Here is a 15,023-nt window from a genome sequence, read left to right as displayed (position 1 = left end):
AATTTTAAATATTTATGCACCCAACTTAAATGCTTCCAGATTTATGAAACAGACCTTGATGGAGCTGAGCAATGTTATATCCCATGACACCAACAGGGTCAGAGGGGTTAATATCCCACTGACAGAACTGGACAGATCCTCAAAACAGAAACTAAACAAAGATACAAAGGACTTAAATGTGACCCTAGAACAAACGGGATTAACAGACACATACAGAACACACCATCCCAAAGCTAAGGAATATACATTTTTCTCATCAGCCCATGGTACATACCCCAAATCAACCACATCCTAGGATATAAGTCAAATCTCAGCAAAATTAAAAGAATAGAAATTATACCTTATATCTTCTCAGACCACAAGGCGACAAAGGTGAAACTCAACTTCAACAAAAACATTCATCACCGTACAAAGACTTGGAAATTAAACAACCTTATGCTGAATCATAGTTGGATTCAGAAAGAGATAAAATACCAAATTGTTAATTCTTCAAACATAACAACAATGAAGGCACAAGGCAGGGAGTGGTAGGGGAATGAGCAAATGGGGAGATGGAAGGAGAGGGGGTACGGGGGGGGTCACATTGTATGGTATACCTCTCTCTTGGGGGAGATACAATTATAAGAGGGACTTTATCTAACAAATGCAATCAGTATAACCTAATTCTTTGTATACTCAATGAATCCCAAACAATAAAAAATAATAATTAAAAAAAAAAGTTTTAAGGAGAATGTAGATATTGGACCCCTATGCACTATTGATGGGAATATAAAAGGATCCAGCCACTATGAAACTCAATATGACGGTTCCTCAAAGAATTAAAAACAGAATTACCATATGATTCAGAAATTTCACTTCTGGGTAAAAGAATTTTAAAAGCAAGGTTTCAAAGACATATTTGTACACCCATGTTCTGAGTACTATTTATTCATGATAGCCAAAAGAAAGAAGAAACCCAAGTGTCCATCAGCAGATGAATGAACAACAGAGATATATGTAGAATGAAATATTGTTTGGCCTTAAAAAGACAATTCTGAAACAAGCTAGTATATGGTTGAATCTTGAGGATACTATGGGTTAAGTGAAAGTCTCAAAAAGACAAATACTGCATGATTGTGTTTATATGAAGCTCCTTTAGTCAAAATTACAGAGGACCAAGTAGAATGGTGGTTGTCAGGAGCTGGGGAAGGGAGGATTGAGAAGTTTATAAGTAGAGAGTTTCAGTTTTACAAGATGGAAAGAGTTCTGGAGAGCGGTTAGCACAATAATGTGAATGTAATTAACACTAAAAACCAAAAGTACAGTAAGTCACACTGTCCTGGGCCAATACATACTCTAAAATACCTAAGATTAAAATTTAAGAGACACAAAATCAATTCACCACTACATAAAGCTTTAAAATTCTCACCTCATTTTTTTGAGTTAATTCATTAATGGAACTTTTAAGTTTCTGGAGTTCCTGTACATACACAGCAACTTCCTGGGGACCTTTGGCAAGTTCACTCTTTAGCTGGGTTATTGTGGCCTTAAAAAGAGAGAAGAAAATTAGAGTAGAGCAAACTAAAATAAAGAAAAGAAATAGAAGTTTACAAAGGTTTCAACATTACACAGATTTTTGTTATTCTTGCTGCTGTTAAACTTGAAATAATTCCTGGAACTCTGAACTCGGTTCTTTATGCTACTACCCTTACTGCCACCACATACCTTTCGGGGCTTCAAACCACTTTTTGAAATGTATCCAAAATATCCAACTTCATTTATTTAATAATACAGGAAATGACAAACTGACATCCTGTGTTATAGGTCTGAAGCACTGAACGACAAACCTGAATTTATTGGCTTTGAAACTCTATAATTTTCCTGAATTGAAAAATGACAATGCAAATTATGTCTACATTTCCTCCCAGCTTCTATGGTTTAAAATTTTCCTTTTACTTTAAGATACGTATATACAAACATGCAACACAGATGTTTCCATACTGGTTAAATCACCTTTCTAAGTGTAATGAAAATGTTATTTGTTCAAAGAGGTTACCAAACTGGTTATATATAATTTCATTAAGCTAGATCACTTTATGATCAGATGTAACAGGGAGACATGAATTTGCTTTAGGCTATTTTTCCTTTCTCTCTGTTTTTTGTAGTTCAACAAACCTCCAGCCAATGCTTTAGTGCACTTTAACATTTTTTAAAAACGTGAAATGAATGCTTATTACTAAAACAACAGTTTGATCATTTTAAAAATAATATAGGAGAAAGACAGCTAAACAAAAATCTTAGAAATATCAATTTCCTTTATGTGAAAGTTCAACCATTCTAGAGAAAGACTAAGCATTGCTTTTACAGGTACTGTTTCCTGCCAATGACACTGACAAAATAATTTTCTATTTCTAATATTGCCTAGGGCTTTACTTTTTTCACATTCCTAAAGTTACAATTTTTCCATTGTCTATATTCCTTATTTATTACTAAATAAGCTTTATGAGACTTGGTTCTTTATGCTACTGATGAGCAAACGCTTAGGCTTATATTATTTCAACAACCGCATGTTCATGAAGTTAGTTTTGTGAGTTTCAAACTGGTTTAAAATCAATTAAAGTAAGTTTCAAAAATGTTTTTAGTCTGTTTTATGTCTGAGATGTGTGTATGACCTGACCTTGAAGGAAAACATTCATTTAAATATACCAATTCTGACATAATGAAAGCCAATCTATAATACTACTATATAGTTCCACCTTATATGTTTCAGTATCATATATAACTGATACATTGAAAGATATATAATCTCGTATACTTCAAAGAAGAAAATGTTTAGATATTCTTGTATTTTCCACTACATTCAAGTTAAAGACATACCCTACTATTATCTGTCTTAAAGTGATCATGTAACCTTGAAATGGATATACAGGGCGGCCCCTGTGGCTCAAAGGAGTAGGGCACCGACCCCATATGCCGGAAGTGGCGGGTTCAAACCCAGCCCCGCCCAAAAACCGCAAAAAAAAAAGAATAAAAAAGAAATGGATATACATATTGGAAATCTATCTCAAATTACTATTTCCAGCAATTTTCTGTGTCAGAATTTTGTTAGATTTTTAGTTTACTTTTTTTTATTTTTGACACAGAGTGTCACTCTGCCACCCAGTCTGGTATGCAGTGATACAACCATAACTCACTGTAGCTTTGAACTTCTAGGCTGGGGTGATCCTCCTGCCTCAGCCTCCCAAGAACCCAGAACTGTAAGTAGCTAGGTAGGAGTAGAAGTGTATGACATCATGTCTAGCTAATTTTTTTATTTTTTGTAAACACAGGGTCTTGTTATGTTGCCCAGGCTGTTCTCAAACTCCAAGCCTCAAGCAATCCTCCCACATCTGCTAGGATTACAGGTCTGAGCCACAACCAGATTGTAAATGTTAAGAGAAACCTTAAGAAAGGCTGGGTGCGGTGGGTCACATCTATATTGTAGCACCCTGGGAGGCCAAGGCAAGTGTATTACCTGAGCTCACAGGCTTGTGACTAGCTTGAGCCAGAGTAAGACCTCTTCTCTAAAAATAGCAGGGTGTTGTAGAGGGCACCTGTAGTCCTAGCTACTTAGGAGGCTGAAGCAAAAGAATGGCTTGAGCCCAAGAGTTTAAGGTTTCTATGAGCTATGATGCCACTGCACTCTACCCAGGGTGACAAAGAAAGACTCTGTTTCAAAAAAAAACCTTAGGAAAAATTTTCTTAAGGTACTATGTTTTATTCATATTAATATAATTGCCAACTTATCACAAAAGAAAATAAATTATCACTTTTTTTTTTTTTTTGAGACAGAGTCTCAAGCTTTCACCCTGGGTAGAGTGCCATGACATCACAGCTCACAGCAACCTCCAACTCCTGGGCTCAAGTAAGTCTCCTGCCTCTGCCTCCCAAGTAGCTGGGACCACAGGCGTCCACCACAACGCCCAGCTATTTTTTGGTTGCAGCCATCATTGTTGTTTGGCGGCCTGGGCTGAATTCGAACCCACCACCTTAGGTGTATGTGGCTGGCGCCTTAACCACTTGAGCCACAGGTGCAGAGCCAAATTATCACATTTAAATCCCTCCTTGTAAATATCCCACCACAGGATTCTGTATAGGTTTCTCACACATAAAAAAAAAATCAATAAATAACAGTGTATATTAAAATGCAAAATACGTGTGTATTTTATTAAAGTCACACAATTTCATACTGAAATTCATAAAACGAAACAAAGTATAATGTCTATCTAGCGTCTATCTTGCTAATAAATTCCAACATGTAGACTACATACAATCAGAAAAATGTAAAGTGAATATATGCCAAAAATATCTTGTCCTTTTTATAGCTTTTAAATATTCCCTTTTAAATGATTTTATAAGGTCAGCACCTAACGACCTGGACATTAGGTGTACCATTTACATTCTGTACACTAAATTCAGGTATTTTGAAAAACTAAAATGTTTATAAAGATAGGTGCAAACACTGAAAATTTTACAATTTACTTAAGAAGACAACAAAGACAGACGTGGGAAAAGTGTACACCAAAAGACAGACTTCAGTTATGAAGAAGGCGGGGGGCAGTGATTGAATAATAGTAGAAGGCTTTCCCCTTTCCTATCGCTCATCATAAATCATTTTAATCTTTTACGGTGATCATATATTATGTTTGTATTTAGGAAAAAACTAAGATAAAAGACAGCTATTTCAAAGGGAAAAAATAAATGCCCTCCCTCTTCAGATAGCCACTCACAGGTGAAATCAGAAAACAGAAAGCTCTCCACTCTTGCGCCCTCACTTCCCTCACTGTTTAACAGGCCATGCTCACGTGTGGCTGGGATGTTAGCGCTTCCTGTTGTTTCCTCTCTCGGGAACCCCAGCTCCCTGCACTAGACCCTGTTTCTGCTTGATTCTCTTTTCTCCCACATATTCTCCTTGAGGCCATCTGGCCTGATCATTTCACCTAAAATCACCCTACATCATTCCCAGCTCCCCTACTGCCCACAGCCTGCTTTCTTCTTCTTCCCTGACTTTGGATCATGCTTTGATGCACTTTCCCAGTCTGTTGCTAGACTTCCACTAAGGAAGACAGGCCTATGAGAGCAGGCACTGTCTTCTCAGTATTGTATTCCCTGCACCCCTAAAATAATTCCTGACACTTAGTAGGCACTTTAAGAATCTTGTTACAGGAATGAGTAACTATACTTCCAAAGAGTATAATGATATTTATTCCCCCCCAGAAAGTATATTATATCTTATAAAACAGTCTGTATTTCCTTGTTTTTTTGAAATATTATTGAATTCAAGGTTGAATTTTTACTAAAAAAAACTTCAAATTACAAAATAATTAAAGAACAATATATCAAGCAAACATCCTGCTGTGCTTAAGAATTATAATTATTGTTTTAGTATTCACTATTATTAGTAAATAATCATTTAAAGGTGGCTGAAAATTCGCATGACTAACAAAACAAAAGCAAGCATGTCTTTGAAGTTCTGAGATTGCCTTAAAACACAAACTGTCATGACATGAGAGGTGGTATACTGAGAGCATTATCAATATGAAAAAGCCTTCTGAAACCACGTTACCTCCAGTTTAAGCATCTCCATGAGAAAGCAGAAAAAAAAAAAAAAACAACATGATGGATGAGGTGGAAGACTGACAAAGGTACACAACAGTACACAATCAAAATATCCAAGCATACATACAAACCTAGTCTCTTAAGTTAGCGCACTCTTAGAAGATACTTAAGTGCTTTTTAATAGCTCGACATGGCTGTAAGTCATACTAATTCTATACCTAAATAAACATTTTACCTCTTAAAACTGGGATTCAAATTAGCTCATTTGGAATACAAATAAAATACGTTAACCTTCTGTTAAAGACTACACCAAATATAAGTTGATTACAACTTTGACACTTTTAATAATGTAGATTTTTAGAAATAATAATTTTTTTTAAGACAGAGTCTCACTATGTCGCCCTTGGTAGGGTGCCATGGCATCACAGTGCACAGCAACTTCAAACTCTTGAGCTTAAGTAATCCTCTTGCCTCAGCTTCCCAAGTAGCTGGGACTACAGGTACCTGCCACAATGCCCAACTACTTTTTTGTTATAGTTGTCATTGTTGTTTAGCAGGCCCAGGTAGGGTTCAAACCTGTCAGCTCCATTATGTGGCCAGCGCCCTAACCACTGTGCTACAGGCACTACACAAAAAATAATAATTTTCTCCTTTTTTTGAGACAGAGTCTTATACTACAGTGCCCTTGGTAGAGTGCCATGGCATCAGAGCTCATAGCAACCTCAAATCCCTGGGCTTACGCAGTTCTCTTGCCTCAGCCTCCCAAGTAGCTAGGATTACAGGCGCCCACCATGATGCCTGCCTATTTTTTTGTTGTTGCAGTTGTCATTGTTGTTTAGCTAGCCCAGGCGGGGTTGGAACCAGCCAGATTCGGTGTATATGGCTGGTGCCATAACCACTGTGCTACAGGCACCAAGCCCAGAAATAATAATTTTTAATAAATCCTCAACTTCCACTCTACAAAACAGCCAATTATTTATAATGTACTTTCAAAGGCTTTAGAATGGAATATTTCCTACATGCCTTCAAAAATATCTAGAGAAAAGTCAATGAATTCATAAGGTGTATTTAATAATCTATACAAGACGCTGTATTTTCAGTTCCAACTACAAATACTAGTGAAATAAGTTGTTTGTTTACATGTTTACTTTAAATTAAAAAATAGATTTTTAACTTCTAACTCCTTTTTATGTTTTACTTCTGATGCCAATATTTAGATTCAGTAAAAGTAGCACATCTATAATAAAAATATTTCTAGTAAGTTCTTTAAATGACATAATTCCCTAACACACTTAATTGACAATAACTAGAATTAAATTGTAATAAATTAATAAAATATGCTGTATATTGAAAGCAAGCAGAAGCTAAAGAACAAATGGAGTTATAAACAAATAAATGAGATGAAGTAATTAGTAATTTTTTTCATATGGAAATGAAATGAGGCACAACTCAAAAGTACGTTATTACCCAATACAAATATTACCACGTATAAGAGGTTAAAGTTGAAAATATACTAACAATAAACATTAAGAAAAGATTAATAGCACAAATTTACTTATAAGGCAATCAACAGACCACCTAAAAGAGGAGATAATGTACTATAGGAGGAGGAAAACGGTCTTTGGGTAAGATCTGGGTTCAAAACATGCTTTTACATTAGGTGCACGGCCTTGAACGAGTAATTCTGCTTCCTTGAACCTCAGCAGCCTCACATGTAAAGCATACTTAATATTTAATTTACAGGGTTATAAGAAACAAATGAGACCACATACTTACAGTGCTTAGCATAGTATTCAAAACCTAATGGTGCTCAAAAAATGACTTTGTTTAGAATAATGTTATTCTGACTCTTAGGCTGCCATTTCCTAAAGTTAAAGTATTTCAACATGGCCTGAGGTCTCACTTATCACTATGATACGTGAATTAATATATAATATTAATAGATATTATTAAGGAACTAAGTAGGGAACACATATCATCCTTGTTTACTAAAAATATAAAGAAATATTCTATCATCTATTCAATTACTCAGCAAGAGTGACTCTCTTTCTAAATTTATTTCAAAATACTTCAAAGATAATTTTTTGTGAAGACTTGAAGGTAGTAAGTAAAGAATTGATTTCTAAGCCATTTTCTTTTTTTCCCAGAAACAAATTTTCTAGAAAAGAATAATCATTATTTCCTATAATTAGCCTTGTGTACAGAAGGACAATGGAAGGAGACACTAAATTCTTTGACCTCAAATCTTTTATAACTGTGGTCATAACTTTACCTTAAATGATCCCCTCTCATTACGGATAAAGATATTTTAAGCTGTAACAAAAATACAAATTTATAAAAAGTCCCCAAATTAAACTTAGAATAATTCTTAAATAAAAACTATTTAGAAATATTTTCTCATTACTACGTTACATTATGCTCCCAGGTATATTTTTTCAAATGCAAGAACTTTTATCAATTACTGTTATTATTCTATTTATTTAACAAATATACGTATAACTCTAGAACTCTCAAAGGGAAAAGGTCAGAGGGGATTGTACTTGGAAATACGCATGTTCTAAAACTGTCATTATTATGGTTCAACTTTGGGCATCATATCACATTTATTTTTAAATTTTAAATAAGGCCTCACATGTATACACATGTTAAACCCAGAAATTTTCACCATTCTCCCATTGATAAGATACAGGAGAAAGGAAATGGGTTACCCACACTCATACCCCATAGCTTGGTCACATGTTACTATTTATGAGTCAAATACTTTTAGATCGTCAGTTAAAGACCTCTAAGAAAGAGATGCAAATTGAAACGTCACTGTCTCTTTTTAAACTGAAAATATGAAAAACGGATATCTACTTCACCTAAGGAAACTTGAAGATCGCAAATAACAGTAGTCACAACAAAACATCTTCTATAATACAGTCAAAAGGACAAAGGTTAGCACTTTTTAGCAAACATATTTATATCTTAGAGCTTGTCACATGCTGACATAATTATATAAGAAATGTATAGGCTGAAGACGTATCACATGAGAACTGTGAAGGAACTAAGTACAAGGAACTGAGAATGTTTATCCTGTATTAAAAAAAAAAAAAACTCAGGGTAAATATGAACAGTCTTCAAATATCTCTTGTGGAAAATGGAAAAATTTGTTCTGTTTAATTCCTAAGGAAAGAACTAGAACCAGTGCATATAAATTATAAGGAAATAAAAGTCAACTCAAGGGAATAGCTGACTGGTAAAGAAATATGCACATTCAATATCATCTACCAAGAGTTGTGATCATTTAATCAGGGTTGTGTCGAGGCAGAGTCCTTGATGAAATATCAGACGAGATAATTTTTAAAACATCTTTCAAAAAAACCTTTCAAATACGTAATTCAATGTATATCAATTAGAAATAAGCTTATCAGAAAGTAAGTCTTTCCTAAATGTCTTTTCTAAACAGCATTAGTAATATAATTGTAGAAAATAATGTCATTCTTCTTTATTCAGTTACCATTTATCAACTAGCCTTGAGTAAATTTAAATTTAAATATCATCTCTTCGGAGCATAGACGTTTATTAAACAAAATAATCATCTTTAAGCAAACATTCCTCTCCAAGTGTCTAGCTTTAATAAAGTGAAAGTAAAAAACACATCAGACCACACTGAAAATAAACTAATATGACTGAGATCAAATGTAAGAAAAATACTGTGTTGATACACCACTCAGAACAACCTCAAACCCTGGCTTTATCCCATCATATGCCCTACACAAGATAATATGAATCACATTTACTACTGAACACACTGAACTTCATTACCTCTGAGTTAGCATTTTCTGCTTGTAACTTTTTGCACTCATCTTTTAGTTTTTCAGATTCTCTCTCGCGTTCCAAGGTCATGTTATCCATCAGTGTTTGAACTTGGACTAGCTCTTTCTTCAGCACCGCAACATCTTCTATGCCAGGCCTCTGAAGCTGGGAAACAGCACATTTTGATTAAAAATTATGGTGAAAAACTAAAATAATATATATTTTAGAACAGTTTCACTAGAAAGAAATCACAATGAAAAAAATCTTCAACATCAATTTTTGGACTGCAGACATTGAACATTGATATCTCCTCCTCCTCCTCCTCCTCCCTCAATAAGCCACCCTCTTTTTCTACTCTATTCTATTCAGTAGGATCAACACTCCAGGTACAATCTAGTAACTTCACAATTATCTTCATTTGCTTTCTTTCCCTTCAAAACCACATCCACTGGTATAACAAGGACTTGGTCAATGCTACCTTCCTTTTCTACCCTAGAAAACTGGTAATAAAGATGAAGAAGCAGCAGATAGAAGTAATTATAATTAGGATTTGTTGCAGGTCAGATGTGGTTTATTCATTTTATTTGTATATTTATTGGGTGCTAAATAAAAGAAAAAAAGAAGTAAAGGACAAATCTAAAGTTATTAAACATGCAGAGAGTTGTTAAAGATAAAAGCTAGACTGGCTTGGCACCCATGCTCAGTGGTTAGGGTGCCAGCCACATACACTGAGGCAGGTGGGTTCAAACCCAGCCTGGGTTTGCTAAACAACAATGACAACTGCTACTTAAAAAATAGCCAGGCACTGTGGTGGGTGCCTGTAGTCCCAGCTACTTGGGAGGCTGAGGCAAGAGAATCACTTAAGCCCAAGAGTTTGAGGTTGCTGTGAGCTGTGACGCCACAGCACTATGGCAGTGACATAGTGAGACTTTGTCTCAAAAAAAAAAGATATAAGCTAGAAATTCAATCAGAAGTATATACTATAATAAAAGTAGGTGGACTTATAAACTCAAATGCAAAGATCAAGATTGGAGACACAGATATAGAATGCAGACATGGAAACTACTAGAATGACAGATGATATTTATAGAGAAACAACAAAATGTTGGGGTAGTAAGTTATGTATCATAACGTTCCATTTTTATTTTAAAAAATCACATATAGTTTATATATAGGTGGTACAATATGGAGAAAGTTTTATTTCCTCCATTTCACTCAAACTATATATTTAAAAAAATTTTTCAACAGAGCACATATTTCATCTTTAATTTATAAAACTATTAAACTATATCTCAATAAATGGTTCCTAAATCACCAGTTCAGTCTTCAGATCTTGAATTACAGTTGCCTCTTTCTTTAATTCTTCCGTCAGATGTGTCACTCTTTGTTCAGCAGCTTCTCGAAGACTCTTTTCTTCATCATATTTTGATTTTATTTCTAATTAAAGACAGTTATATACATATTAGTTTCATGACATTAAGTCTAAGGAAAAACAGTTGTATAAGTTCCTGCATATCTACATAACATTCTAATTCAAATTCACATACCTTAAATAACCATAACTTTATACAATAAATCTATACCTCTGATTACATTAAATGAATTTTAAAAATAATGAAATGTTTTTGTCTACATAAATGGCACCAAACCTTAATTTACTAATATCAGTTTAGTGTACACTTAATTCCATCCACTATTTCACCTAAAAGCATGTAATGTTTAAAAAATGCAACTGATAGCATAAGCAAGTGTTAAATCTATAGAATCTAATTCACTTATTTAGGATGTTGCTGTTTAATCTTAAAGTATACTATAAAAAAATTATCTTCTCTAAATTTCAAGTAGAATCTAGTCTTTTGAAGGGAGAAGGGAGCACAATAAAATAATTTGCACAGCAACCCCAATATCATTAAATTCCAGACACCAGTCTTTTATAAATGCTTTATCACAGGAACTATGCCTATTTCTAGGGTACATAAAGGCAAAAGACTAAATTACTGGCTAAAAATTTTGACCCAATTTACCTGCAATTTCAGTAGCAAGTTGGGCAGCTTTCTGCTCAAATAAGTCTTTCATTTGCTTAATATTAAAATTTTCTGTCTGGGCTTCTTCTAATTGTTGTTCCAAAGACTGCAGTTCTGCAAAAGTGTAGCAGTTATTCAACTATGTTGTTCATTACATTTATAGTAAGTTACTATGATTTATCACCGCTACGGCAGTAGTAAAGACAACAGACACAGAGACAGTGGACAACCTGAGTCTGCTCTTCAATTGTAAGTAAAGCATTTTCACATTTTAAGAATTAAGCATATCTGATTCAATCAAGGCGTAAGTCATAATTTACAAACATATAGAAGAAATGAAAGGAACATTTAGAATCACCACCAAATCATCTATGCAGATTTGTTTAAAAGTTATTATGATTTCACATTTCAATTACTTTGCTATCTCTATCAATTGACCAGAAACAAATATATTCTGATCCTCTGATAAAATCAGTTATAAAGCAAGAAGAAATTAGGAATGTTAAGAACAATTAAAGTCCTGAAAAAAATCAGTCAAAAGAGATAGTCAACTCTTAACATTTCATCATAAAAAAAGAGATTTCAGAGAGAAACTAATATTAACAGCTCACCACAAAATATAATAACAAAATATAATAAATAATTGTTTATTAAACATTCCTCTAGTTAAAGATATTTAAAAGATGCTAGTTTCGTCAGTTTATTTCAAGGGCCAAAGACAATCTCACTGTTAAGATAGACTTGAATTTTCCTTAAACAACCATATTGATGTAATATTCCAAAAGTTTCTTTTCTAACTTCAGATTATAGTGAACTGAAAGAACACTAAAACTTTAGCTGACTGATTAAATTATGAAGTTCACACGTACTTTCTAAACTTAGAATGCAACCATTATGTGCACTGTTTCAGAACCATAAAGTAGAACCACAAAACAAAATTCATTTAACAGGCATCAGAGGAAGAAAAAGAAGTCTGGTAAAAAAGAAAAAGAAAATTGAAAAAGTATCTGCTTTAAGTAAAGTTACCTGCTGATGAATCAGTCACCAATCCGTCAGGTTTTCCCTCCTCAATGAAAACAAAAGAAACAGACAAAGACATTAAAAGGGAAAGACAGTGCTGTTACAATTGCTAATGTTAAAATCTCTGAAAGTCACATGCTAACTACCAGGTAAGCAAGATTTGGGTGAAAATTAAAGTTTGGTGGTTCCCACTCTTTCACACCTAGAAGGTGGGCAGACTAGCAAAGGGCTCTCACTTCAGTTCACAGGATCTAAGGGTTTTCCTTTTTTTTTTTTTTTTTGTATAGTAATATGTATAAAATCATTATGTTTCTTACAATAGATGAGATCTTAAGTTCCATAAATTCAGTAATAAGTACTATGAATTATTGCAATTATAAATATAGATTCTAAAACAAATGCTTAAGTAAGCAGGCAAGATTCAGTTCCATTGCTACGTAGTTTTGAAATGATTCCAAATACGGAACATAGTTTGCCGTGTGGATGATATATATTTTGCTATAATACGACTTTGGGATTGTCATCTCCCTCCATTTAAGCGTATGATGCCTGTAAGACCCTATATGTAAGAACCTGGAGTAAACTTCTCCTTCCATTGGGAATGTTACGTCAGACCTTTTCATTCCCCACTGACCTCAACTACTGGACTTCAAAACAGATATAAACCTAGGAGTTTGACAGACGCTTTGAAAGCTAAGGTCACTGCACAACACACTGTGTCAGCCCCTTCTCTAAGGCTGACAGCTTAGGCTGTCACCAGGTCACACACCATTAGCCCTTGAGCTTTGAAGCCTACCCACCCACACTTGTATCGCCCTCTAGCAGCAAGGGATCCCCGAGATCTCTTGCTGTTTGAGATACCTTCTCTCCAACAAAACTGCTCAGAAAACAAGGTACACTTCAAACTTCAATCAGACTTTACTTTCCACAAAAGCCTGCTTTTACCAATAGCGTAACTAGACATTACAAATTTTAGAACTCATAATTGATAATGACTTGTGATATTTATATTATTCTCTCCTTCTTCAAGCATTATAAATCTAAGAAAAATTTCTCTTTAGCAATAAACCATGAGATTTGTGAAATTACGCTTTGATTATCTCCTTACTATAACTACATAAAACACCTATAATATTTGAAAATTTGCATAAGTTGAATTATGCCATTAAACTATCACTACTAAAAAATGTGTCTTTAGAAGTTTACAATTTTAATTCAGGATCATAAATTACCTTTGAAAGATGCAATAAAGAACATACTCCATAAGGTTTAATTTATCATATGCATTAGGAACAAAATAATATATCATTTAACATTATTAAAGAATTATCTGAACATCTGAAAGAGTTTCATAAAGCATTTCATAGTATACTGACTTTTTATACCTGGACTTATACATATTAATTGCTAAGAATCATCAATGTTTAAAATACATTTTCCCCCAAACGTAAATTTTCTGCTAATTTACAACTTGCACTATGTATAATTTATTTAAATGTTATTAAATGTAAAATAGTTATCTCAAATGTAGCAAACCATTTCCTCTCTGTTTTCAGGTACAGAAAATAATACAGCCTACATTTGAGTATAATAATTGTTCATGGCATCTATATAAAACATGAGTAAATGAGCTATAAGTATTTTATATTCTAAAAACTTCCCTAATGTTAACAGAATCCCCAACAGCAGAAGCCAAGTAGAAATAAGATTTGATATCTTGTTGTTCATTTATTTATTTTTGTGTTTTCTAGTCCAAATGACAACTATTGGTACAAAGATTTTTTAAAAAGCAAAAAAGACTGACTAAAAGTCACAGTATGCTAAGATAATGTACAGAGGGATCGCTAATCACTGTTAGAATATTAGAACTATTACTTACAGGCATCTATTATTACAAGTGATGATCTGGTACAATTCATTATTCTTTGATTCTTCCTATAAGTTTAGCATAAACTCAATATGATTTTAGCATAAAAGTCCTAATTGGTTATTTGGAAAATATATTAAACTATAAAGAGTCAAAAATACCAACAGAACCCCACTCAGAGATAAGTACCTTCTCCAACACAGTGACTGCCTTCTATGTATTAGAATACGTTTTTTCCCTACGTATTATTTTCATGCCATAAAGAGTGTGTGTGTGTGTATGTGTGTGTGGGTGTGTGTGAATGTATATATATGTATGTGTATGTACTTAGACATTTTCATTCAGTTTTTTTAAAATCTAACATTGTTAACAGAGCAGTTTTGCCAGTTTTCAAATAATCTTCACTAATATAAACAGCTAATAATATTCCTGTCACTACCAAATAGACATTTTAGTCATTTCTAATTTGTCACAAACACAAATACTTTGAAGAAATTCACTACTGCTTGAAATTATATTTTTTTAGCCATTTAGGCATACTGTCAAAAAATTAGATTATCACCAGCTGAATGCAAGCTAATAGAACCTTTTTGGAAATAAGTTTGGAGAACACTCAAGGAACTAAAAGTAGACCTACTGTTTGATCCTGCAATTCCTCTACTAGGTATATACCCAGATGATCAAAAATTATTTTACAACAAAGACATTTGCACTAGAATGTTTAATGCAGCCCAATT

General features: G+C 33.7%; 1 protein-coding gene across 1 annotated transcript in view; it reads right to left on the bottom strand.

The window, feature by feature from the left end:
- The window catches only part of EEA1 (early endosome antigen 1), a 131,058-nt gene that overhangs the window by 62,944 nt on the left and 53,091 nt on the right, over positions 1-15,023 (bottom strand). Inside the window, exons 6-10 of the mRNA XM_003783355.3 lie at positions 12,426-12,465; positions 11,400-11,513; positions 10,691-10,812; positions 9,385-9,540; positions 1,409-1,525 (exon numbers count right to left, since the gene is read on the bottom strand). Coding sequence (XP_003783403.1) covers positions 1,409-1,525; positions 9,385-9,540; positions 10,691-10,812; positions 11,400-11,513; positions 12,426-12,465 — 549 coding nt within the window. The remainder of the gene's footprint in view (positions 1-1,408; positions 1,526-9,384; positions 9,541-10,690; positions 10,813-11,399; positions 11,514-12,425; positions 12,466-15,023) is intronic.

The sequence above is a fragment of the Otolemur garnettii genome, unplaced genomic scaffold (assembly GCF_000181295.1).
Source record: "Otolemur garnettii isolate 467f Iridium unplaced genomic scaffold, OtoGar3 scaffold00007, whole genome shotgun sequence".
In the NCBI taxonomy this organism is placed as follows: domain Eukaryota; kingdom Metazoa; phylum Chordata; class Mammalia; order Primates; family Galagidae; genus Otolemur; species Otolemur garnettii.
The sequence above is the reverse complement of the archived record's forward strand: the minus strand, read 5'-3'. Positions and strand labels throughout refer to the sequence as shown.